The sequence below is a fragment of the Anomaloglossus baeobatrachus genome, chromosome 5 (genome assembly GCF_048569485.1).
Source record: "Anomaloglossus baeobatrachus isolate aAnoBae1 chromosome 5, aAnoBae1.hap1, whole genome shotgun sequence".
Classification (NCBI taxonomy): domain Eukaryota; kingdom Metazoa; phylum Chordata; class Amphibia; order Anura; family Aromobatidae; genus Anomaloglossus; species Anomaloglossus baeobatrachus.
The window spans coordinates 235632241-235659362 of NC_134357.1; the positions used below are offsets into that span (position 1 = coordinate 235632241).

The 27122-nt window shown below is 43.7% G+C and overlaps 1 protein-coding gene across 1 annotated transcript in view; it reads left to right on the forward strand.

Annotated features, from left to right (window-relative positions):
• The window catches only part of LOC142311092 (uncharacterized), a 37259-nt gene extending 17116 nt beyond the window's left edge, over positions 1-20143 (forward strand). The window contains exon 5 of the mRNA XM_075349179.1: positions 18118-20143. Coding sequence (XP_075205294.1) covers positions 18118-20057 — 1940 coding nt within the window. The 3' untranslated portion in view covers positions 20058-20143. The remainder of the gene's footprint in view (positions 1-18117) is intronic.
• The last annotated feature ends 6979 nt before the right edge of the window (positions 20144-27122 follow it).

Consider the following 27122-nt stretch of genomic DNA (forward strand, 5'->3'; position numbering starts at 1 on the left):
GTGCTTCTAGCTCTCCTAGCCTTTCACCACCTATTGGCGGGCAAGCACATCCGAGTCCAGTCAGACAACGCGACAGCGGTTGCCTACATCAATCACCAAGGCGGGACACGCAGCCGCCTGGCAATGTTGGAGGTTCAACGCATCCTTCAATGGACGGAGGACTCAAAGTCCACCATATCCGCAGTCCACATCCCAGGCGTGGAAAACTGGGAAGCAGATTATCTCAGCCGTCAACCCGTGGACAGTGGCGAGAGGTCCCTGCATCCGGCAGTGTTTCAATCAATCTGCCGCAAGTGGGGCACTCCGGAAGTGGATCTAATGGCATCCCGGCACAACAACAAGGTTCCAGTTTACGTGGCTCGCTCCCACGATCCTCAGGCCTTTTCAGCGGACGCTCTGGTTCAAGATTGGTCCCAGTTTCGTCTGTCCTACGTGTTTCCCCCTCTAGCTCTCTTGCCCAGAGTTCTGCGCAAGATCAGAATGGAGGGCCGTCGGGTCATCCTCATTGCTCCGGACTGGCCCAGGCGAGCTTGGTACCCAGACCTGCTCCATCTGTCCGTAGAGGTGCCGTGGCATCTTCCGGACCGTCCAGACCTTCTCTCACAAGGTCCGTTTTTCCGCCAGAATTCTGCGGCTCTCAGATTGACGGCGTGGCTCTTGAGTCCTGGATCTTGACGGCTTCTGGTATTCCTCTTGAAGTCATCTCCACTATGACTTGGGCTCAGAAGTCTTCCTCGGCCAAAATCTATCACAGGACCTGGAGAATTTTCCTGTCCTGGTGTCGCTCTTCCGGCCATGCTCCTTGGCCTTTTTCCTTGCCGACCCTTCTGTCCTTTCTACAGTCCGGTCTGCAGCTAGGACTATCCCTCAATTCCCTCAAGGGACAAGTCTCGGCTCTGTCAGTGCTGTTCCAGCGGCGTATCGCCCGGCTGGCTCAGGTCCGCACCTTCATGCAGGGCGCATCTCACATCATTCCGCCTTACCGGCGGCCCTTGGATCCTTGGGACCTCAATTTGGTCCTCACGGCCTTGCAGAAACCCCCCTTTGAGCCTCTTAGGGAGGTTTCTTTGTCTCGTCTTTCACAGAAAGTGGTCTTTCTAGTGGCCATAACTTCCCTCAGGAGAGTCTCTCTGATTTGGCTGCGCTCTCTTCGGAGTCACCTTTTTTGGTTTTTCATCAAGACAAGGTGGTTCTCCGTCCGACTCTGGACTTTCTCCCTAAGGTGGTTTCTCCTTTCCACCTTAACCAGGACATTTCCCTACCTTCATTTTGTCCGGCTCCTGTTCATCGCTTTGAAAAAGCGTTGCATACTCTGGATCTGGTGCAGGCACTCCGGATCTATGTGTCTCGTACCGCTGTTCTTAGGCGGTGCACCTCTCTTTTTGTGCTAACCACAGGTCGGCGTAAGGGCCTCTCTGCTTCTAAGCCGACCTTAGCTCGTTGGATTAGGTCGGCCATTTCCGATGCCTACCAGTGTACTCAGGTGCCTCCCCCGCCGGGGATCAAGGCACACTCGACCAGAGCTGTCGGTGCCTCTTGGGCTTTCAGGCACCAGGCTACGGCTCAGCAGGTCTGTCAGGCTGCCACTTGGGCTAGCCTGTATACCTTTTCAAAGCACTACCAAGTGCATGCTCATGCTTCGGCAGATGCGAGCTTGGGCAGACGCATCCATCAGGCGGCTGTCGCCCATTTGTGAAGTTAGGCTCCGCCTACTTCTCAGTTTTTCTGTTTATTCCCACCCATTGACTGCTTTGAGACGTCCCAATGTCTGGGTCTCCCATAGGAACGATAAAGAAAAAGAGAATTTTGTTTACTTACCGTAAATTCTTTTTCTTATAGTTCCGTATTGGGAGACCCAGCACCCTCCGTGTTGCCTGTTGGCAGTTTCTTGTTCCGCGTGTTATCACCGGCTGTTGTCGTGGACAGAGTCTCCGGTTGTTCCGGTTCTTGCTCTGTCCTTACTTGTGGGTGGCTATTCTCCTTCAGCTTTTGCACTAAACTGGCTAGATCTGGTTATCCAGGGGGTATATATGCTCAGAGGGAGGAGCTACACTTTTTAGTGTAGTACTTTGTGTGTCCTCCAGAGGCAGAAGCTATACACCCAATGTCTGGGTCTCCCAATACGGAACTATAAGAAAAAGAATTTACGGTAAGTAAACAAAATTCTCTTTTTTGTTAAAAAAGCATTTAAAGCAAACCAATCACCAGGATTTTCCTATATACACTAAACCCATCGCTATACTGGCACTGTCATGCGGATTCTATATTTACCTTTAGTTGTCAGATTAGATATATAGTTTCTAAAATACAGGCAAGTAAAGTTACAGAAATGCACTGCTTTTTGATTGGCAGCAGCTGTCTAATATGTGGGTGGGGTTTTGCTATTCCCGCCCCTGTCTGCTGCCCGGCCTCTATAGATGCTAGACTGTATGGGCTTCTTCCAGGTATGAGTCATTTCTGTGACGTGATAGGGGCTTGTTAGAATGCAGCCCATACAGTCTAAGGCCCCCTTCACACGCATGTGCCTCCGGTACGTGTTAGGTCCGTTCCTGCATGTACCGGAGACACGGGCACACGTACTCCAATGTTAATCAATGTATTGAGTTACACGTTGGTTTTTCCATACAATGCGTGTGTCCGTGTGCATGATACGTTTGTTGGTGCGTTAAAAACGGAAGCATGTCCGTTTTTCTCCGGCATCACGGGTGTCATACGGAACGCAAACAGACCACACGGAGGTGTTCCGTGTGACACGCGCCGGAGAAAAGACCCGTGTCTGAGGAAAAAAAAAAATGTACTCACCTTCTCCAGCCCTGCGGTCTCTGCCGCTGCTGTCACTTCCTGCCGACCGCCGCTCATTATGCTCATTGAATATACACTTCACTGCGTCTGGAAGCAGCAGCAGCGGGGAGTCGGCAGGGCTGGAGACCGAAGATCAGAACCACGGACACCGTCGCCAGGGACAGGTGAGTAGAAAGTTCCCGTTCTCCGTGTGTTATCACGGATAACACACTGAGAACACACGTAGCCCATAAACACGGGTCACGGAGGGCAAAACGCACCTCTGACACGCCCGTGAGAAACGTGCGTGGTTTTTCACGGACATGTGAAGGGGGCCTAACATCTAGAGAGGCCAGGGAAGCAGACCGGGGCAAGAATAGATAGAAAAACCCCATCCACATATTAGCTATTCAGCAGCTGTTGATAATCAAAAAGCTGTACATTCCTGTAACTTTACTTGCTGTATTACAGAAACTATATGTCAAATCTCACAACTAAAGGTATGTATATAATAAGCATGATAGTGCCTGTATAGCACTGGCTTTAGTTTATATACAGTGGGTATGCAAAGTATTCAGACCCCTTTTACATTTTTCACTCTTTGTTGCATTGCAGCCATTTGGTAAATTCAAAAAAGTTCTTTTTTTCTCATTAATGTACACTCTGCACCCCATCTTGACAGAAAAAAAACAAATGTAAAAATTTTTGCAAATTTTTTACACAAAAAAACCTGAAATATCACATGGTCATAAGTATTCAGACCCTTTGCTCAGTATTGAGTAGTATTGAGCTAGTACAGCCATGGATCTGCTTGGGAATAATGCAACAAGTTTCTCACACCAGGATTTGGGTATCTTCTGCCATTCTTCCTTGCAGATAGTCTCCAGTTCAGTCAGGTTGGATGATGAACGTTGGTGGAAAGCCATATTCAGGTCTCTCCAGAGATTCTCATTTGGGTTTAGGTCAGGGCCAGTGAAGAATGGTCACAGAGTTGTTCTGAAGCCACTCCTTTATTTTAGCTGTGTTTTTAGGGTCATTGTCTTGTTGGAAGGTGAACCTTCAACCAAGTCTGCTGTCAAGAGCACTCTGGAAGAGGTTTTCTTCCAGGATATCTCTGTACTTCGCTGCATTCATCTTTCCTTCAATTGTAACCAGTCGTCCTGTCCCTGCAGCTGAAAAACACTCCCATAGCATGATGCTGCCACCACCATGTTTCACTGTGGGTATTGTATCGGGCAGGTGATGAGCAGTGCCTGGTTTTCTCCACAGATACCTCTTAGAATTATCACCAAAAAGTTCTATCTTCATCTCATCAGACCAGAGAATCTTATTTCTCATAGTCTGGGAGTCCTTCATGTGTTTTTGTGCAAACTCTATGCGGGCTTTCTTATGTCTTGCAGTGAATAGAAGCTTCTGTTGGGCCACTCTGCCATAAAGGCCTGACTGGTGGAGGGCTGCAGTGATAGTTGACTTTGTGGAACTTTCTCCTATCTTCCTACTGCATCTCTGGAGCTCAGCCACAGTGATCTTGGTGTTCTTCTTTACCTCTCTCATCAAGGCTCTTCTCCCACGATTGCTCAGTTTGGCTGGACGGCCAGGTCTAGGAAGAGTTCTGGTGGTTCCAAACTTTTGAGGCCACTGTGCTCTTTGGAACTTTGAGTACTGCAGAAATTCTTTTGTAACCTTGGCCAGATCTGTGCCATGACACAATTCTGTCTCTGAACTCCTTGGCCAGTTCCTTTGACCTCATGATTCTGATTTGGTTTGACATGCACTGTAAGCTGTGAGGTCTTATATAGACAGGTGTGCGCCTTTCCAAATCAAGTCCTATAAGTTTAATGAAACACAACTTGGAGTCCAATGAAGGAGTAGACCCATCTCAAGGAGGATCAGAAGGAAATGGACAGCATGTGACTTAAATATGAGTGTCTGCGCAAAGGGTCTGAATACCATGTGCTATTTCAGTTTTTCTTGTTTAGTAAAATTTGCAAAAAATTCTACATTTTTGGTTTTTTTCTGTAAAGATGGGGTGCAGGGTGTACATTTTAATGAGAAAAAAATGAACTTTTTTTGAATTTACCATATGGCTGCAATGAAACAGAGTGAAAAATTTAAAGGGTTCTGAATACTTTCCGTACCCACTGTAGGAAAATCCTGGTGTCTTTAAAGAGGACTTGTCACTAGTGATGGGTGGACCCAGACTGTCAGAGTCTGGATCCGTGTAGTTTCATAAAAGCAAGAGCAACAACCTCGGGCCCAGAGTTCTCAGGGAACTCTGGGTAACGATCCGGATCTGGCAACTCGGGTACTTATATTTAAAAAGAAAAAAAAAAAGGGTAAAGCAGGCATATTATACTTAAAGGGAACCTGTCAGGTGCAATATGCACCCAGAACCATGAGCAGTCCCTGCCTAACCATCCCTGCATATAGTAGCATACATAAAGAGATCTTTAGAAAAGGTATTTCTAAAGAGCCTCTATGATATGGTAATGAGCTCAGGGACTAGTGTGCTAATTTGGTATTTAATGCCCACTGCTCAGCGCCATCTATGGCAGCGATGCGCTGTCCGTTGCTCCGCCTCAGAATCCTGGGCATAGGGTTAGTGCGCATGATCAGAAGTGCCTGGCACTTCCGGGATGAGTACACCTGGCTTCATAGTGCCCATGGCCAGAAGTCCGTGGATTATGCGCACCAAGCTTAAATCCAGCATCAGGCGTGGTGGCAGCAGAGGTGAGTGCGACCATGTCTCTGGCTGCGCATTCATTAGCATGTTAGCATGCCCACAGGGGCATATTTACATGCTAAGGGGGCCGTCTAGCCAAGGGAACTAACGCCCTTGCAACTTGTCACTGGCCTCATTAGCATATAATAAAGGATCTTGAGAAATACTTTTTTTTTAAAGATCTCTTTATCTATGCTACTAGATGCTGAGACGGTTAGGCAGGGATTAGACATATGCCCCCAGAACTGCTTGTGGTTCTAGATGCATAATACACCTGACAAGTTCCCTTTAACGAGTCTCCCGCACGGGTGTAACGCTACTTCCAGGGCCGCTCGTTATCTTTTAAAATATTTTTTTTTTAAAAAACTGCATGCAGGGACTCTTAGTTTGATACACAGCCAAGACAGCTGGGGGTTGCAGCCTTTAGTCTTATGGTTTATCTTTGCAGGATAATATAGCTAATAATATGGGGGGGACCCTACGCCAAATTTTTAAACTTATTTTTCCACCAATATAGACACACAGCGCCTCTGATTGAAATTAGTTAGACACACTGCCACTCAGGGTGGGGTCGCTGTCTGACAGCAACCAATCAGAGACCTCAGGACTGCCGGTGGGCAGGGGAAGCTGTGAATATGCATGAAGGATGAAGAGCAACCCCAGACGTTACAGCCATGTAGAAACCTGTAAGTAATCCACCTATCCCTTCTGCCACCATTTTTAACCCCTTAACGACTGCCGATACGCCTTTTAACGGCGACAAATTAGGGTACTTCTTCCAAACCGCCGCTTTTTAACGGCGGTCGGAAAAAAGGGTCTAGCGCCCCCCAGAGTCGGGAAATTTCCGTGGTCTCAGCTGCCGGGGGTAGCTGAGACCCTGGAGATCATGATTCTGGCCGGTTTTTCCAGTCCCCGCTCACGTGATCACCGGTACACACCGTTTACCGATGATCACCTTACAGTAAATCACCGCGCCGGTAAAAAATCATTTATCTCCCATCTGGCATAAACAAACATCTCAGATGGGAGATAAATCTCATCCCCCGGTGTCGCCAAAGTGTCCCCCCCCCCCCCCTTCCTCCCAAAAATCTAACATGGCGCCGCACACACCGGCGCGCACAGCAGCGCGCCGGTCGCATTTACCCTGTTCCTCTGGTTTCTGTCGCATGTGCTATGACACATACGACAATAAACTGCTCCCCAGGCCCTGCCAGGTCAACCCCTATTCCCACCCCGGTGTTCCCCGGTGTCCCCCGTACCTGTCGGAACGTGCCCCCCATATTCTAGAAGGTCCAGAATCACTGCGGGACTTTCACAATGGATTACAGCAGGGACCCGATTTTTTTTTTTTCTTTTTTTTCTTTTTTCTTTTCAATAAATTGGTCAAAGAGGGAATGTTTTTGGGGAGTGTTTTTTCAAATAAATTTTTTTTTGTTGTCAATTTTTTTTTTCTTTATTACTGTCAATTAGTTATGTCTGGTATCAAATAGACGCCGTGACATAACTAATTGCTGGGCTTGATGCCAGGTGACATTACACATCTGGTATCAACCCCATTTATTACCCCGTTTGCCACCGCACCAGGGCAACGGAATGAGTTGGGGCGAAGCGCCAGGATTGGCACATCTAATTGATGCGCCACTTCTGGGGCGGCTGCAGCCTGCTATTTTTAGGCTGGGAAGAGTCTAATAACCATGGCTCTTCCCACCCTGAGAATACCAGACCCCAACTGTCAGCTTCACCTTGGCTGGTGATCTAATTTGGGGAGACCCTACGTTTTTGTTTTTTTTTTAATTATTAATTTATAAATAATTTAAAAAAAAACAGCTTGGGGAGCCCTCCAAATTGATCACCAGCCAAGGTGAAGCTGTCAGCTGCAGTTTGCAGGCTACAGCTGTCTGCTTTACCCTAGCTGGCTATCAAAAATAGGGGGGACCCCACGTCATTTATTTTAATTATTTTTTTTCTTTTTGGGCTAAATACAAGGCTAGGCATCCTTTAGTGCCACATGAAAGGCACTAAAGGGCGCCAGCTTAGAATATGCAGGGGGGTGGGAATTTATATATGTTTGACATCTATCCATTCATCCATTGTAGCATTTTACGCTGTGTGCCCACAATCGGGGTTTGCAGCGTTTTGGGCGCAGTGTTTTCCCTGCATCCATAGCGCTGCGTTGTGCAGTAGAAGCACAGTGGAAGGATTTTTAGAAATACCATGCCCACTGGGCTTCTTTTCTCCGCAGCATAAACCGACCTGTGGTGCAGCTTCCCGAGCCTCAGCATGTCAATTTATGCTGTGGAGACCAGAGTGTTCTCTGCAGGTAGAATAGAACTAAAGTCCACAGCAGCCTGAACCCAAATCGTGGGCATGGGCAGCTGCGTTCTCCCGTGGACAACACTTCTGCAGGAAGGCTGACACTGTGTACAAGACGCCGTGTCGCTGGATTATGGCCACATAGCCTAACAGTGAGAATATTGTTGCTACAGCAACATTTTTGTGAAGTACCTGTGGATTCAAAATGCTTACTATACTACTCAATAAAATCCTTGAGGGGTCCAGTTTCTAAAATGGGGTCACTTGTGGGGGGTTTCTGCTGTATAGGTACCCAAGAGGCCCTGCTAATGTGACATGGTGCGCGCAATTTATTTCAACTTTTCCAAAATTCAAATGGTGCTCCTTCCATTCCAAGCCCTCCCATTTATCCAAACAGAGGATTTTGGCCACATATGGGGTATCCCTGCGCTCACAAGAAATTGGATAACAACCTGTGGGGTCCACGTTTTGTTGTTGCCTCTTGAAAAAGTGAGAAATGTGATGCTAAAGAAACATTTTTGTGAAAAAAATTAAAATTTTCAATATGGCAACCTAAGCTTATCAAATTCTGTGAAGTATTCCTGGATTCAAAATGCTCAATATACACCTAGATAAAAGCCTTGAGGTGTCTTGTTTCCAGAATGGGGTCACTTGTGGGGGACCTCCACTGTTTAGGCACTTTAGGGGCTTTCCAAATGCGACATAGTGTCCACTAATTATTCCAGCCAAATGTTCAGTCAAATGGCACTATTTCCCTTCCGAGCCCTGCTGTGCACCCAAACAGTTGATTTCCACCACACATAAGGTATCAGCATACTCAGGAGAAATTGCACAATACATTTTATGCTGCTTTTTTTCATTTTACTCTTGTTAAAAAAAAAAAAAAAAAAGCTATGTGGTTGAAGTAACAATTTTGTGGTAAAAATGTATTTTTTTATTTTCACAGCTCAACATTATAAACATCTGTGAAGCACCTGGGGGTTCAGGGTACTCACCAAACATCTAGATAAATTCCTTGAGGGGTCTATTTTCCAGAATGGGGTCACTTGTGGGGGACCTCCACTGCTTAGGCACCTCAGGGGCTCTCCTAATGCAACATAGCGTCCGCTATTGATTCCAGCCAATTTTGCAGTCAAATGGCACTCCTTCCCTTCCAAGACCTGCCATGTGCTCAAACAGTTGATTTCCACCACATATAAGATATCACCAAACTCAGGAGAAATTGCACAATAAATTTCATGGTGTTTTTTTTCCTGTTACCCCTGTGAAAAAAAAAAGCTAACTGGTTGAAGTAACAATTTTGTGGTAAAATTTTATTTTTTTATTTTCATGGCTCAACGTTATAAACTTCTGTGAAGCACCTGGGGGTTCAGGATAGTCACCAAACATCTAGAAAAATTCCTTGAGAGGCCTAGTTTCCAATATGGGGTCACTTGTGGTGGTTTTTTTGCTGTTTATGTACCTTAGGGGTCCTCCAAATGCGACATGGTGCCCGCAATCTTTTTCAGCCAAATTTCCTTTCCAAAATTCAAATATTGCTCCTTCCGTTCCAAGCCCTCCCATTTCTCCAAAGAAAGGTTTCAGACCACATGTGAGATCACCACGCTCATTAAAAAGTGGGTAACAAACATTTGGGTCAAATTTCTGGAATTACCTCTTGAAAAAGTGAGAGAATTGATGCTAAAGCAACATTTTTGAGGAAAAAAATGACAATTTTCAATATGACAACGTAACGTTATCAAAATCTGTGAAGTACCTGTGGGTCCTAAATGCTCACTATACCTCTCAATAGAAGCCTTAAGGGGTCTAGTTTCCAAAATGGGGTCATTTGAGGGTGGTTCCTGCTGTTTAAGTACCTTAGGTGATCTGTAAATGCAACATGGTGCCCGCAATGTGTTTCAGCCAACTTTGCTTTCCACAATTCAAATATTGCTCCTTTCGTTCCAAGCTCTCCCATTTACCCAAACAAAGGTTTCTGACCACATGTGGGGTATCGGCGCGCTCATAAGAAAGTGGGTAACAAAGTGTGAGGTCCAATATTTGGTGTTACCTCTTGAAAAAGTAAGAAAATTAGTGCTAAAGCAACATTTTTAGGTAAAATGTTAATTTTTATTTTTTTTTTCATTCCACATTACTTTAGTTCCTGTGAAGCACCTGAAGGGTTAATAAACTTCTTGGATGTGGTTTTGAGTACCTTGAGGGGTGCACGTTTTAGAATGGTGTCACTTTTGGGTATTTTCTGTCACCTAGGCCTCTCAAAGTCACTTCAAATGGGATGTGGTCCCTAAAAAAATGGTTTTGTAAATTTTGTTGTAAAAATGGGAAATTGCTGATGAACTTTGAACCCTTCTAACATCCTAACCCCAAAAAATTTTGTTTCAAAAATTGTGCTGATCTAAAGTAGACGAGTGGGAAATGTTATTTATTAACTATTTTGTGTGACATAACTCTCTGGTTTATGGGCATAAAAATTAAAAGTTTGAAAATTGCAAAATTTTTAATTTTTTTTTGTCAAATTTCAGATTTTTTCACAAATAAAATAAAAAAAATATCATCCTAAATTTACCTCTAACGTGAAGCCCAATATGTCACGAAAAAACAGTCTCAGCATCACCGGGATCCATTGAAGCGTTCCAGAGTTATAACCTTATAAAGTGACACTGGTCAAAATTGCAAAAAATGGCCTGGGCATTAAGTACAAAACTGGCTTCGTCCTTAAGGGGTTAAGCACCTGTTTCGGGTCCCCATAGACTTATATGGGGTCTGGCGTCCGGCCAGCTAACTGGGATCAGTTCCGGGCTCGAACCGGGTTTTTTTTTTAATTTTTTTTTTTTGTTTGCTTGTTTTTTAAAACCCGGTTGGATCCGCCGATCCCGGGTATCTGTGTGTCCACCAATCAGTACTTATCACTTGTTTGAAGAAAAAAAAACTAAGTTAACCAATTCAAGACCGCCGACTGTAAATAAAAATCAGCTGGGCTTTGTGCAGCAGGGCTGTGGAGTCTGTAAGCCAAACCTTCGACTCCAACTCCTCAATTTCCCTTGCACCGACTCCGACTCCTACATATATTGCTTATAGTTAAGTGAAAAATGTATTGTAGTACATGAACATGTGTATGTGAACATCAGACATTTAATAATTTTTATGATACAATAATCAAGATATTTGGATAGAACATAAAATATATTTATTGGAATACATCTTTAGAACACAAAACTAATATATTGTAAATACAGTATGTAATATACAGTAGATTACGTATAAATCTTTGTGTATGTATATATAATGTGTATTGTATTACATATTTACAATTAGTTTTGTGTGTTCTAAAGTTTTATACCAAAAAATATATTTTATGTTCTATATATATATATATATATATATATATATATATATATATATATATATATATATATATATATATATATATAATATGTGTATATATGTATATGTGTGTGTGTATATATATAATATATATTTACGACACGGTGGCTCAGTGGTTAGCACTGCAGCCTTGCAGCGCTGGGGTCCTGGGTTCAAATCCCACCAAGGACAACATCTGCAAGGAGTTTGTATGTTCTCCCCGTGTTTGTGTGGGTTTCCTCCGGGTACTCCGGTTTCCTCCCACACTCCAAAGACATACAGATAGGGAATTTAGATTGTGAGCCCTAATGGGCACAGCGTTCCTGATGTATGTGAAGCGCTGCGGAATATGTTAGCGCTATATAAAAATAGAGATTTATTTTATTTTTATAACACTATGTAATGCACTATGTAAGTGGCAAAAAACAGTTTTCAACAAAAGCATACTAAATAACATTTGTGCAGTCTATGAATTTGTTTTAAGAAATAGAATTGCTTCCATCAGACCCACCTTCATAGATGACCTCAAATCTGACCTAATAATTTTAAGGCTAGAGAACAACCTCTCTACACTAACTTGGGTTGGAGGCAAAGCCGTAACCACATGGGCAACATCTCTAACAATTTCCGGGTATAAAGGAATTGCCTCATGCACAGTCAGTTGTGATGAACGGTTGCATTTTTCTATTTCTTTGAGAGCAAGTGAAAAATGTTACTGAAATCTGGTCAATCTGCTGCTATAGGAGACGGAGGGAAATCTTTTTCCTTGCGGCAACGCTTTGCTGCTCCATGTCATCCAAATACTTGTCAAAATTAAACTCCTCATCTGATGAGGATGAAGATATGGCAGCAGTAGCACTGTCAGGCCCCAAGTCCTCTTGCGCCTGGCAGTCCTGTAGCCGCTCATCCTAACTGCTACCTCACTCAAAGCTTCTTTTCCTTTAGTAAGCTGTTGATCATCAAGCAGTATACGATGACTTGGGTCCACATAAACAGCTGCCAGAAGAATTTTATTTTCCAATAGCTGTGTCTGTCTCCGTTTCATTGAAGCAGAAATGCCATCTGTGATTAAACCTCCTCTTTGGGACAGGCAAAATAGCAAGTTCTTCCACTCCCTTATGAACATGCCAGGAGTTAAATCCTCAGCTTGTAATTTTTTAGTCACGGTAAATGGGTGGAATTAAGCAATTCCTTCAATTCAGCCACCTGTGTCCATTGACCTTCATTTCATGTTACTTGAGGGTTCACCATATCTATAAGAAACGATTTTAGTTCAAGCAATCGCTCAGTCATTAAATAAATGCTGCCTCACCGAGTGGCTTGATCGACAATTGCCCCTTTCCCAGCACGTCTCTTCAAGATGGAATCAATTTTAGAGGTTCTGGCGGCAATAACCAACTTCCTCACTTTTCCAATTAGATTTCGAGCATGTCCACCCAGTTTCACACATCCGGCTTCTCGCCGGTTTGGCGGATGCGGCGCACGCACGTACAGTACGATATAGTACAGTGGCAGTGCCACAACTTCCGGGTCACATGCTCCGGTCACATGACAGCATGTGACCGGCGTTTGTTGTGCTGCCACTGTATTGTATACACTGTACTGGAGTGCGCCGCATCCGCCACACCGGCGAAAAGCCGGATGTGTGAAACCGGGGTCCCTCTTGCAGACTCTCTTATTGCCAGCTGCAGCGTGTGCACAACACAGCGCATGTGATGAATATGAAAGTGTTTTGAAGCAGCTTCAACAAGATCATCTAATCCTAAAGTATCATTTTGCTGTTCTGTTGTAATATCTGTTTGTTCCTCAGTTACATGAACAGCGCTGTGGCCTTCCATCTCACACATACTAAATCCTAAATTTTCTTCTAGCTGTTGTTCATTACTCACATTCATAATTGTAATTATACTTATCATGTGTGAAGCATTGTTCATTACAATTGTAAGCACCTGTTTTTTTTGCGTTCCTAATGTTGCAGAACTTTTCCACTAAGGCATGGAGAAACTGGCCGGTGTGATGAGCATCTTTTACTTGCCAGTGTCTTGGTAACAATTTCTTTCTTGTTACAAACATATCGAACATTGATGGCAAAATAATTCAGTGACATGCAGTGACTCTGGCATCACAGCAAAGGCAATGGGTGAAAAGATAGGACATTCAGACACAGCATTTTGTGAGGATCCTCACAAAGAATGAGCATGTCAGTTTGTGGTGTTTTTCTAATCTGCTTTTGCTATTGAAAACATTTATGAGCTCAGAAACCTTTCAGATGATGCGGTTTATTAAAAAGCTGATCTGCTTTTGAAGCTGAAAAACGTATCCTCAAAAAACGCAGCAAAAACGCTGTGTGTGAATGCAGCCTTAGATCAGGAATAGAACAGACATTTATAGGACATTTCATAACTTTCCCAAATTCCTATGAAAAAATATTCAGCACATTCTGCATTGCACTACTGCCCCCAATTTATTGTATATTTTCGGAGTCGGTGCATTTTATACCGACTCCACCAAAATGAGCTCCGACTCCACGACTCCAACTCCAAAGCCCTGTTGTGCAGTGCTGACGTTTAATTATGGTCAGCAGTTAGGAGGGGATCGCGACCCCCTGAGACCCGCAATCGCCGGGGTTCTGGTGCAGAATGGTAGTTCTGCCCGGAAACCTCATCATGACCTAATTAGATCATGTCCAGATGATGTTAACCCTTTGCAATCGTCTATGTTCTAGAAGTTAGAGAGAAGCAGTGAGCTCCTTCTCTTACCTCTCTTGCTCCCCTGTGTCCCATATGGGGACTAAGTAAAAAAAAAAAAATGCACCAAAAAATACATATAAAAACAGAATTAAACAAAGTACATGTATATGGTACCCCCACGCCTGGCCCAACTTGATCTATAAACCTGTCTCACTCTTTAACCCCTTCATTGAACAGTTTAAAAAACAAAAAGCGGGGAAAAGAATTATTTTTAATCATACTGCAGAAAAAAAGGAATAAAACGCAGTAAAAAAGTTGAAGATAAATAAAAATGGCATTACTGAAAACTACATCTTGTCTCGCAAAAAATAAGCTGCTACAGAGCTCCATCAGAGGAAAAATAGTTAGAGCTCTGAGAATACAGCAATCCCGAAAAAAAAAATTGTGTAAAAGCGGAAAAAATGATATAAATGTGGTATCTCTGTAACCGTACTGACCGAAGATTAAACCTGTATTGTTACTTTTACCAAACAGTGAACGGCATAAAAAAAAACAATTCCTGAATTGCTCATTTATGTTAATTCTACCTACCAAAAATGAGAAAAAATCCAAAAATGTTATGTGCCCAAAAATGGTACCAATAGAAATGTCAACTCGTTCCGCAAAAAACAAGACCTCATATGGATGGCTCTCCAAACCCGACATGGCGTCTGCTATCTCTTCTAGACAATTTTGCCCTCTAAAATTCAAATAGCGTTTTATTTCCGAGCCCTGTCGTGCGCCCAAACAGATTTCCATCACAAATGCGGTATCTGCATTCCTCGGAAGAAATTGCACAATAAATATTTTGGTGCATTGTCTCCTGTTATCCTTGTGAAAATGCAAAATTTGAGACTTAACCCCATTACCACCGCCTTGCGTATTAAAACGGCAGCAAAAAAGGGTACTTATTCTGATCTGCCGTTTTAAAACGGCGGTCAGAAAAAGGTAAATAGCGCCCCCCAGCGTTGCAAAACGTCTGGGGCTACAGCTACCGGGGGTAGCTGAGACCCTGGAGATCATGATTCGGGACGTTTTTTCCGGTCTCCAGTCACGTGATCACCGGTATACACCGTATACCGATGACCACGTTACAGTAAATGACAGCGCCAGTAATAAATGATTTATCTCCCACCTGGCATGATCAAACATGTTAGATGGGAAATAAATCTCCTCCCCGGTCCCCCGGTGTCACCAAAGTGCCCCCCGACCCCCAACTCTCTCCCAAAAATCCAAGATGGCCAAACGCACATTAGCGTGCCGGCCGCATTAACCCTCTTCCTCTGATTTCTGTCGCATGTGCCATGACACATGCGACAAAAAACTGCTCCCCAGGCCCTGCCAGGTCACCCCCGACTCCGCCCCCCCCACCCACCTGGTGTTCCCCGGTGACCACCCCCCGTACCTTGTGCAGCGCTGATTTCTCCCCCACCCCACGGCCCCCTCCTCCTTCACAATGCACGCTACTCGCATGCGCAGAGAGCCGCTGTCAGCCAGCTTCCTGCTTTCAGAAACGCTGGCTGCTCGCACTCTGCTGCTGTGATTCCGGGAGAGTAGGTGCAGATTATTTGCACCCACTCTCCTCACATGGAGGGTCTGCACTCCTAGAAAATGGGGGATATGTGGTCCAGAATCGTTGTGGGACCTCCAAAATGGATTACAGCGGACCCAATTTTTTTTTTCTTTTCAATAAATTGGTGAAAGAGGGAATTATTTATTTATTTTTTTTTCAAATAATTTTTTTTTTTTTGTTAATTTTTTTTTTTATTACTGTCAATTAGTTATAATAATAATAATAATTTTATTCATTTATATAGCGCTATTAATTTCACAGCGCTTTACATACATTGGCATAGTTATGTCTGGTATCAGACGCCGTGACATCACTAACTGCTGGGCTTGATGCTAGGTGACATCACACATCTGGTATCAACCCCATTTATTACCCCGTTTGCCACCGCACCAAGACAACGGGATGAGTTGGGGCGAAGCGCCAGGATTGGCGCATCTAATAGCTGCGCCACTTCTGGGGCGGCTGCGGCCTGCTATTTTTCGGCTGGGAATAACCATGGCTCTTCCCAACCTGAGAATACCAGACCCAAGCTGTCAGCTTCACCTTGGCTGGTGATCTAATTTGGGGGGCACCTCATGTTTTTTTTTTTTTTTGTTTGTTAAATTATTTATTTATAAATAATAAAAAAAAATGCAAAAAAAAAAAACAGCTTGGGGAGCCCTCCAAATTGATCACCAGCCAAGGTGAAGCTGTCAGCTGTGGTTTGCAGGCTACAGCTGTCTGCTTTACCCTATCTGGCTATCAAAAATAGGGGGGACTCAACCTTGTTTATTTTAATTTAATTTTTTTTTTCCCGAGCTAAATACAAGGCTAGGCACCCTTTAGTGCCACATAAAAGGTACTAAAGGGCGTTTGCAGCGTTTTGGGCGCAGAGTGTTTTCCCTGCGTCCATAATGCTGTGTTGTGCAGTAGAAGGATTTTTATAAATCCCATGCCTACTGTGCTTCTTTTCTCCGCAGCATAAACTGACCTGTGGTGCAGCTTCCTGAGCCTCAGCATGTTAATTTATGCTGTGGAGACAAGAGTGCTCTCTGCAGGTAGAATAAAACTAAAGTTCACAGTGGCCTGAATGCAAATCGTGGGCATGGGCAGCTGCATTCTCCCATGGATAACACATCTCAGCAGGAAGGCTGACACTGTGTACTAGACGCCGTGTCGCTGGATCATGGCCACATTGCCTAAAAGTGAGAAATTTGTTGGTACAGCAACATTTTTGTAAAGTACCTATGGATTCAAAATGCTCACTGTGCGCCTGAATAAAATCATTGAGGGGTCCAGTTTCCAAAATGAGGTCACTTTTGGGGGTTTCTGCTGTATAGGAACCCAAAGGGCCCTGCAAATGTGACATGTTGCCCGCAATTTTTCAACTTTTCCAAAATTCAAATGGTGATTCTTCATTCCAAGCCCTCATATTTATCCAAACAGAGGTTTTTGGCCATATGTGGGGTATCCCTGTGCTCATAAGAAATTGGATAACAACCTGTGGGGGTCCACTTTTTGTTGTTGCCTCTTGAAAAAGTGAGAAATTTGATGCTAACGCAACATTTTTGTTAAAAAAAAAAAAAAAGGAAAATTTTCAATATGGCGACCTAAGCTTATCAAATTCTGTGAAGTACTCGTGGATTCAAAATGCTCACTATACACCTAGATAAAAGCCTTGAGGTGTCTTGCTTCCAGAATGGGGTAACTTGTTGGGGACCTCCACTGTTTAGGCACCTCAGGGGCTCTCCTAATGCAAAATGGCGTCCGATATTGATTCCAGCCAATTCAAATGGCACTCCTTCCCTTCCGAGCCCTGCCATGTGCCCAAACAGTTGATTTCCACCACATATAAGGTATCGCCAAACTCAGGAGAAATTGCACAGTAAATTTCATGGTGATTTTTTTCCTGTTACCCTTGTGAAAAAAGAGCTACCTGGTTGAAGTAACAATTTTGTGGTATAATTTTATTTTTTTATTTTCATGGCTCAACGTTCTAAGATTCTGTGAAGCATCTGGGGGTTCAGGATACTCACGAAACATCTAAATTCCTTGAGGGGCCTAGTTTCCAAAATGGGGTCACTTGTGGGGGGTTTCTGCTGTTTACGTACTTTAGGGGCCCTCCAAATGCGACATGGTGCACGCAATCTTTTTCAGCCAAATATCCTTTCCAAAAGTCAAATATTACTCCTTCCGTTCCAAGCCCTCCCATTTGTCCAAATCAAGGTTTCAGACCAGATGTGAGGTATCACCGCGCTCATAAAAAAGTGGGTAACAAACGTTTGGGTCGAATGTTTGTAATTTCCTCTTGAAAAAGTGAGAAAATTGATGCTAAAATTTGACCCCTTCCAACCTCCTAACTCAGAAAAAATATTGTTTCACAAATGTTGCTGATGTAAAGTAGATATGTGGGAAATGTTATCAAGTAATTATTTCCTGTGATAGAACTTTCTGGTTTAAGGGCATAAAAATTCAAAGTTTGAAATATGCGAAATATCGTCTGATTTTACCACTATCTTGAAGTACAATATGTCATGAAAAAACATTGGAACGCTTTAATGGATCCCGTTGATTCTAAGAGAGTTATAACCTGTCATAGTGAGAGTTTTTTTAATGTGTAGCATTAACCATCTAATTATACTATTTTATTTCTGCAGGAATTATTGTTGAAGAAGATTCATCAGAATATCTGTTCCCTTACGCAAAGGAAGAATTATTTTCAAGTGATACAGAAAACATAATGGACAATATTGCACATAACCCATCTGCTCAAATGAAGCTAGAGTCCTTTTCATGTGGTGGACAAAATCTCACAGGCGGTACATGTAGCGATCATATGCCTCATAGATACAGCATGGAAGGATCCTCCACATTTGAAAGAAATGTGTGTGATCATGACAGCTGTACACCCCCAGATCATATTATTTGTACTACTTTTTCTATTAAGGAGGAACCTTTTATAAATGCAGAAGAAAACTGTAGTGGTGTAGTTTTACCTATAAATGATGCCGAGCAAGATTCAAGATTTTATTTGGAGCAGTCTCCCTCAAGTGAAGGTCTTAAAGGCACTTTTGTAGACAATACTCAACACTCTAATTTCATGAAGAGGGAATTGCTTGCATGTGACACTGGCATTTTAAAACTCTCATATGATACATACAAGGATCCATCTGATCTAAATAAGGAATCCTTTTCATGTGATCCAGAAGTTCCATTTCCTCTTAAGGAAAATTTGAATAGAACCCTGGAAACTGATAATCTTTACAATTGTTTAGACTGTGACAAATGTTTTTCTATGGAATCTCATCTGCATAACCATAAAAAAATCCATGAAAATGTAAGAATGCATTCATGTGCTCACTGTGGGAAATGTTTTAAAAGAAAATCAAGTCTTAATCAGCATGAAGAAATTCATTCAGGTAAGAAGCCATACTCCTGCTCTGAGTGTGGGAAATGCTTTATATACAAATCTTATCTTCTCAAACATAAGACAATGCACACTGGGGAAAAGCCATATTCATGCTCTGTCTGCGGAAAATGCTTTGCTAGAAATGAACTTCTTGTTCAACATCAGAAAATTCACACAGGAGAGAGGCCGTTTTCCTGCAAGGAATGTGGAAAAAGTTTTCTTACCAGGGCTCATCTGATTACACACCAGAGAATACACACAGGTGAGAAACCCTATTCTTGCTTGGACTGTGGGAAAAGTTTTATTAAGAACTCCAATCTTATTGTACATCGCCGAGTTCACACAGGAGAAAAACCTTATTACTGTTCAGAATGTGAGAAGAGTTTTGCCAGCAGCTCCCAACTTGTTGAACATCAGAGAACTCATACAGGGGAAAAGCCATATTCTTGTTCCGAGTGCGGGAATTCTTTTGCGTTCCGCTCAAGTCTTGTTCAGCATCAGAGAACCCACACAGGAGAAAAACCTTACACCTGTTTTTATTGTGGGAAATGTTTTTCTCAAAGATCACAGTTTGTCATCCACCTGAAAACTCACACAGGTGAACGGCCTTACTCTTGCTTAGAATGTGGAAAGTGTTTTATTACAAACAAAAGTCTTAACCAACATAAGAAAAGCCACACAGGAGACAAACCGTTTTCTTGCTCGGATTGTGGGAAAAGTTTTCTTTGTACTTCAAGCCTGCTCATTCACCAGAGAAGCCATACTGGGGAGAAACCATATTCCTGCCTGGAGTGTAATAAACGTTTCTGCAGTAATTCACAACTTCTCAAGCATAAGAAGAGTCATACAAAAGAGAGACCTTATAACTGTCCTGAATGTGAAAAGTCTTTTATGAGAAACTCTGATCTTAATGTTCACATGAGAAGTCACACAGGAGAGAGGCCATATTCTTGTTCTCAGTGTGGAAAACGATTCGCTAATAGTTCTGTTTTTTCTATACATCAAAAGATGCATGCAGGAGAGAAACCATTTTCTTGTTCTGACTGTGGGAAATGTTTCATCAGAAATTCTGATCTGGTAGTACATAGAAGAAGACACACAGGAGAGAAGCCTTATTCATGCCCACAGTGTGGCATTAGTTTTGCGAGCAGAAATGGTTTGTCATCACATGTTAAGACTCATAAATAACACTTCCTCTTATTTGTCATCATTTTTAAGTGTGACACAATAATAAAAATGCATATACATAATTGAACATGGTTTGAAAGAAATTCTTGAAGCATTTTTTTATGAACCTTTCTCCATTGATTAGTTGAGATGGTAAAGAGATCTAGGAGGAAATAGGAAGATGGGTCGTGCACTTCATGCTCATTTGCCCTAAATTGATTCACAGTGCGTGGCCATGTGTGTTATAATGAGATTATGCAGCAGGCGGCCGGCCTTGTACAACAGCTGGGAGAGCAGCCAAGGGGGCAGTTGGCCCCCTGCCTTTCGGCCCAGTCTGCCCCTGCAGTGAATCTATGAGTGGGTCCCTAACTTATCTGAAGCCTTAAAGGAGTGGTGCCGCATGCCAACCACCAACACATCGACAGTGCACCAGCAGGGCAGGTGACCTGGTGCCTCACAATGCCCATGCTGCAAGGCTGAGTCCCCAAGACTCCAGGCCACACCGCTCCACAGACACAAAACTATTACAGCAAGGTGATGCAAGGTAAATTTACAAATAAAAAAAAAAAAAGAGCCTGCAAAAGGCCAGTGTATACAGATGGTGTGTATGGTTCTGATACTGGATTTTACAAGAAAGTGTGCAAAATTATTATTTTTTAACAACTTGCACACTTTGTGAGGTACACAGTTGGGTTTAAATTTTTTAGAATGGAGTTTACATTTTTCTTTAAACAAAGAAAAAGCCATGCCTTGACCGTTTCACAAACCAGAAAATCCACTTTTCCTATCACACAAGCCTTGGCTTCAGGATTTGTCTTAAGTAGTAAAATTAGCACAGAGGGGTGGTAAAGTGCCCTCATTGTTTTCAGTGTATGAACGATTTTTATCTTTTTTTTAAATGCTGTTATTAATATGCTGTTACTGCAGTGCACTACAGACCATGCTGTTCACAATCACACTAAGTGACTATGTAGGTACAGCACCTGCCTATCACTTGAATCTTTGGTTTATTATTCACAGACTGAGACTACCTCCCCCATATGCTGCAGTAGTACACTAAATTTAGCTTTACACCTTTTTCAATACCTTTATGTAATGGGCTGTACACTCTGATCTCCTATCTTTAGGCTGCAAACACTTAAAATGGCACTGCTTGTCTGGCCCTTGTTTATAATGACTTTGAAGTCCCTCCCTGACTAGCTGCCATAGACCATATGATGTGATAGCTGTAAGGCATTATGGGGAAGCCCAAGCGGCATGCATGACCTCACCAGCCAACTTTCTGCCTGCTACAATCTTCAGCAATATGCGTTTTTGCATTAGGCACTTTATTTTTTTGCGTTATCCTAGCAAATTCAATGGTTCAAATTGCAGGGATCCGGGAAATTGAACTCTAAGGCTATGTGCCCACAGGACTCTGTACCCGCGGATATATCTGCAGGTTTCCCGCAGCTGCTCCCCGGAATCCGCAGCTATACATAGCTGCAGGATTCCAGCGAAATATCTGCAGTAAACATGCGGATATTCGTGCGACTTACCTGCGCAAGTCCCGGCCTCTATCTCCATAGTGGAGGGCCGGGATTTCCGCAGGAATAATTGACATGCAGTCATGTGCGGCTGCGGAACATCCGCAGCATATTCCGCAATCGCACATACCGCAGCATGGACACAGACACTCTCCATGTCCCATAGAATAATATAGGGAGTGTTTGTACTTGCTAAAACATGCATATTTATCCAGAAAATCCAGATAAATCCGCAGGTTTTCCGCGGAAAAATCCGCGGGTACAGAGTCCCGTGGGCACATAGCAGTAAAGATGAGTGGACTGACTAAGGCTAAGTCTTTAAATGCTACTGTCAATCTCTGACCTGATTTCAGGGTGCTGATTGGCAGCTGGGGGCTTGTTGAAGGCCCCTGTGCTTGATGTGCCTTAGAAAACCAGGCAGACTCCATGATTTTAGCTATATACTGCATTAGGCCTCCTTCACAAGTTCGTTGAAAAAACGCATGTGTTGCAAGGTCCATCTTGTCCATCTGTGTGTACATGTGTTTCATCTGTGCACTAATCCATGTGACACAAACCATAAAAAAATGCTTGATAGTGAAATTAATGGGGGTTTTTTGTGTTATGTGCAAAGACAGACACAGATACATAGAGATTTTGTTCAGCTATTTAGCCAAATAAAGAATTAAAGGAATAAAATGATGTGGGTTCCCCCTATTGTTAATAACAAGGACAGGTAAAGCAGCAGCTGCACGCTACAACCCCCAGCTGTCTGATGTACCTTGGCTGGTTATCAAAAATAGAGGGGATCCAATGCTGTTTTTTTTTTAAATTTAAATAAAAAAACGCATTGGGTTTCCCCATTTTTCATAACCAGCCAAGGTACAGCAGATAGCTGGTGGCTGGTAATATTGGGGTGGGAAGGCCCATGGCTATTTGGCTCTTCTCTACTTAAAAATAGCAGCCTGCAGTCGCCCCAGAAGTGGTGCTTCCATTAGGTGCACCAATTCTGGTGCTTTACCCTGGACTTTCTGGTTTCCCTGGTGCAGTGGCAATTGGTGAAATACGTGTGGGGTTGATGCCAGCTGTGTAATGTTAACTCGCATCAAGCCCTGGTGTTAGGAATGGAGAGGTGTCTATCAGACACCTCCATTACTAACCCCACTAAATGTAAAGAGAAAAAAAAATCCCCAAAATATTCTATTTCAAAACACCCTCCGATTCATCAGTTAAAAAAAAGCCATGAAGTTCCTACGTAATCCAACGAATGTGAAGTAGTCTTCAAAAGCGAACCTGAAAGACAGAAAAAAAAGAATTAAAGAAATAGTCCGGACACATTTCCTTGTTCACCAATTTATTCCCAAAAGAACTCCCACCCAGCTCCGACATAATCCACATGGAGGTCCCAAATGGTGGAGCTGGTCTCTGCACGCCAGATATTCTGACACTGCTCTGGTGGCGGCTCGTTACTGCTGATCTGAACTGGCAACAGAGCGTTCGCTGTCATTGTACACATCGGACAGTACACATAATGGAGGGTCTAGCCCAGCCCCTGAAACAAGTGTCACTGATGACGCTTCATTTCAGGGAGGGGTCAGAGGCTGTGGTAATTACTGCGGCCTCTGTCACCTCATGACATCTTGTTTGTGTATCCCAGTATTCACGGCAATTCTCAAAGAGTCATCAAAAACAAAGTAAATAAAAATAGAGAGAATAGCAGTTAGATACTGTAATTAAGAAAGGGTAGGGAATTATTAATGCAAGTATATTAGAAAATAGCTTAGATTTTGGCACCAAATAGCTAAGGATTTCAAATAAAAATTACGTTGCCTTCTGACCACCCCTATAAGTTACTTTTTAAATGTTTACCTGCAGGTAGCCGCACTAGTAATCAGTACTGTGGTTCCTAACAACAACTGCAATCATGTCCTTAACATTAAGGACATACTAGGAGTTGCAGTTTTGTCATACAACTTTATATGTTAGCTAATCTGACATTGAAAGTGATAGCTGTACTAACCTTGGTGATGTATTAATGTACTGACAACGGTTCTGGTGCTGTATTTTTGTACTGATGATTGTTCCGATTATGTAGCCATGTACTTACTGTAGTTCTGGATTAATGTATTCATGTATTGATGGTTGTTCTTGTGATGTAGTCATGTACTGATGATGTATTTGGTAATGTACTTGTGTACTGATGTGGTTGTGGTGATTTATCAATGTAGATGTTTTAATAATAACAATTATTAATAATATAATTTTAATCTTTAATTTAAAGAAGTTGTCCAGTTACCAAAACTGATTTTTTTTTTTCTGATAAATCTTGCTAATATGTGCCCCTCAACACATCTATTATGTTTTTTCAGCAAAATGACCTTTTATTGTGCACTAGCAGCACATGCTCATTGCTGGCTGCAGCTCTGATGGGGTTAATCTCTCCTCTGACTTCCTGTGTTCAGTTCCTACAAGTCCCAGAATTCTTTGTGGCTCTTGGGCGGTGTCTAGCTTATCTAACACTCCCACTGTGTGCAACACCCCCCTCAGCTCTCCACCCAAAGCCTCCTCCCTGCCTCTTCCCTGTGTGGATGCACTGAGAGAAATCACACAGAGACAGCAGCAGCTCCCAGCTCTGCGCAACCAAGGGAAGAAAGTGAGTGTGAGTGTGTGTGTGTGTGTACAGAAATTGATTATTAGCCGGCGCAACATGTAAAAAAAATAATAGGGGAAAAAAAAGTGACGGGGTGATGAGATTGCTTTTTTCCCTCTTGCCTAGTCTGTGTGTCGTCCGTATCATCCGCAAACCGCATATGACCGGATCCTGTGGATTAAATGTGCAGCGCATGCAACCGTTATTTTACCGGATCCTTCTGCAGCTGGACACAGAATTTATTGGCCGGCACTGGAGTCAGCTGACTCCTGATCTCACAGCCCGCACACGCTGCAATGGCTGCAGGTGGGCTCATTCACATGACCGTTCCGTTTGTCCTGGTCAGTTTCTGTTTTTTTGCGGACCCACAGACAGGACCATCTTTTTAATGTCTTTTGTGTAGGATCGGATGGTACACGGTAGCACTTCCATGTGCATCCGATCCTACAAAAAAAAAACATCGGATGCCGTATGTCCGCTCCGTTATTATGGAACATGTCCTATTCTGTTCCGTAATAACGAACCGTGACTCAATACAAGTCAATGGGTCCGCAAAATTTCCGGAAGCAACACGGAAGCACTTCCATGTGACTTCCGTTGGGTGCCCGTGCAGTCAGTGTCCCGCTCCAGCCCCAGCCCCGCGGCTGCCCGCTCAGCAGTGGCCCGCACTGCAGTGTCAGCAGCCGCGGGGATGACAAGCGCTACCGTCAGGAGGTTAGTAAGTTCATTACCTACGGTGATGAAGTCCTGCCCTCCTGACATCAGCGGTCGTCACTGCCTTCTATGCCCGCCGCTTGTCACATCACCTCTCGCTGTCGACCCGAGACTGTGACTAGTGGTGACGTCACGGGCCGCTCGCAATACTTTGTTTGTGAAGGCGGCAGTCATTGAACTTGGTGACAGCGCTGCTGTTAGGAGTTCGGCGATCATCGCAGGTAATATACCTCGCTAACCTCCTGATAGCAGCACTCGTCATGCCCTGCAGTGACCTGGGCTGACCTATTGATGTTAGCTCAGGTCACTGCACGGCTCTCCCAGCAAATAGGGAACATTCTGTTCTTCATTGACTGGGACATTGACCATGGTATGGATCATCGTGGGACCCCCTTGTATTACACCAGACCTGGATTTGTTTTTCTTTCTAATAAATTGGTGAAAGAGGGAATGTGTTGGGGAGTGTTTTTTCAAATAAAAATGCGTTTGTTGTCTATTTTTTTTTTTTTTTTTATTACTGCCTGGGTTGGTGATGTCGGGTATCTGATACATGCCTGATGTCACTAACTCCAGGGCTTGATGCCAGGTGACATTACACATCTGGTATTAACCTCTTATAATACCCCGTTTGCCACCGCACCAGGGCAACGGGATGAGCTGGCGCGAAGTACCAGGACTGGCACATCTAATGGATGCGCTACTTCTGGGGCGACTGCAGCCTGCTATTTTTAGGCTGGGGAGTGTCCAATAACGGTGAACCTCCCTAGTCTGAGAATACCAGACCACAGCTGTCTGCTTTACATTGGCTGGTGATCCAATTTCGGGGGACCCCGTGTTTTTTGTTTTAAATTATTTAGTTAATTTAAAATAACAGCGTGGGGGTGCCCTCTGTTTTGGATTACCAGCCAAGGTGAAGCTGCCAGCTGTGGTTTGCAGGCTGCAGCCGTTTGCTTTACCCTAGCTGGCTACAAAAGATAGGGGGACTGCATGTCATTTTTTTTTTTATTTATTTATTTTTTGGCTAAATACAAGACTAAGCACCTTAGTGCCACATGAAAGTCACAAAAGGGTGCCAGCTTAGAATATGCAGGGGGGTAGGACATTATATATGTCTTTCTTATCTATCTATCTCTCTATCCCTCCATCTATCTATCTATCCAGCCCTCTATTCATTCATTCATTCATTCATTCATCCATCCCTCTATCCCTCTGTCTCTATATTTATCTATCCATCTCTATATCTACTCATCTATTTATCTTTCTTGCTGCTTCCGTTTTTTACGATCCGCAAAAAAACGGAAGGTACGCAGACGTCACACGGATGCCACTAGGATGCATCTGTGAAAAAAAGGACAGTTTTTTGCGGCCCGCAAAAACGGAACGGTCATGTGAATGTAGCCTTAACAGCAGTCACTGCCTGCTGCCGATCACATGTGACCGTATGCGGGCTGTGTGTACAGGAGTTCAGCTGAGTTCAGATCAGCTGACTCAAGTGTCGGCCGATCAGGCTGGGGCCACACGGGGATTACTGTGATCCCCTCGCATTACACTCTGCTCACGCTCAGTACAGCAGAGCTGAGTGTCATGCGTGTGTCCCTGCACCTGAGGTCCGACTGTGTGAGCAGACCTCCGCTGCGGGGGGGGCGGTCCGCCACTCGAGGGGTGGGCCAGCACTGAGGAGGGGTGGGAGGGATTTCTCTCCCTCTCTCCTCCGTAGTCCACCGATGTACCGCAAGTGCAATGCGATTTTTCTCTCACCACATACACTTGAATGGGTAAAAGAGAGAGTCTTGCATTACAGTTGTAGCATGCTGCGATTGTTTTCTCGGTCCAATTAGGGCTGAGAAAATAATCGCTCATGTGTGCTGACACACAGGCTAGAATTGGTCCGAGTGGAATGCGATGTTTTATCGCACTCCACTCGCACTGTTTTTCTCGCCGTGTGGCTTAGACCTTACTTGTTCTATGTCCCCCTGCATCCATCGCAGCGTGTGCAGGCTGGAGTTCAGCTGAGTTCAGATCAGCTGACTCCAGTGCTGGACTGAACTCCGCTGCCCTCACAGCCCGGACACGCTGCAATGGATGCAGGGGGACACAGAACAAGTAATCGGCCGACACTGGAGTCATCTGATTACTTGGGATGAATTGAGCAGTAAAATGCTCTGGTGCTCGATGGGCGAAGCCCATGTCGATTTTTTTTAAAAAAAATTCATTAAA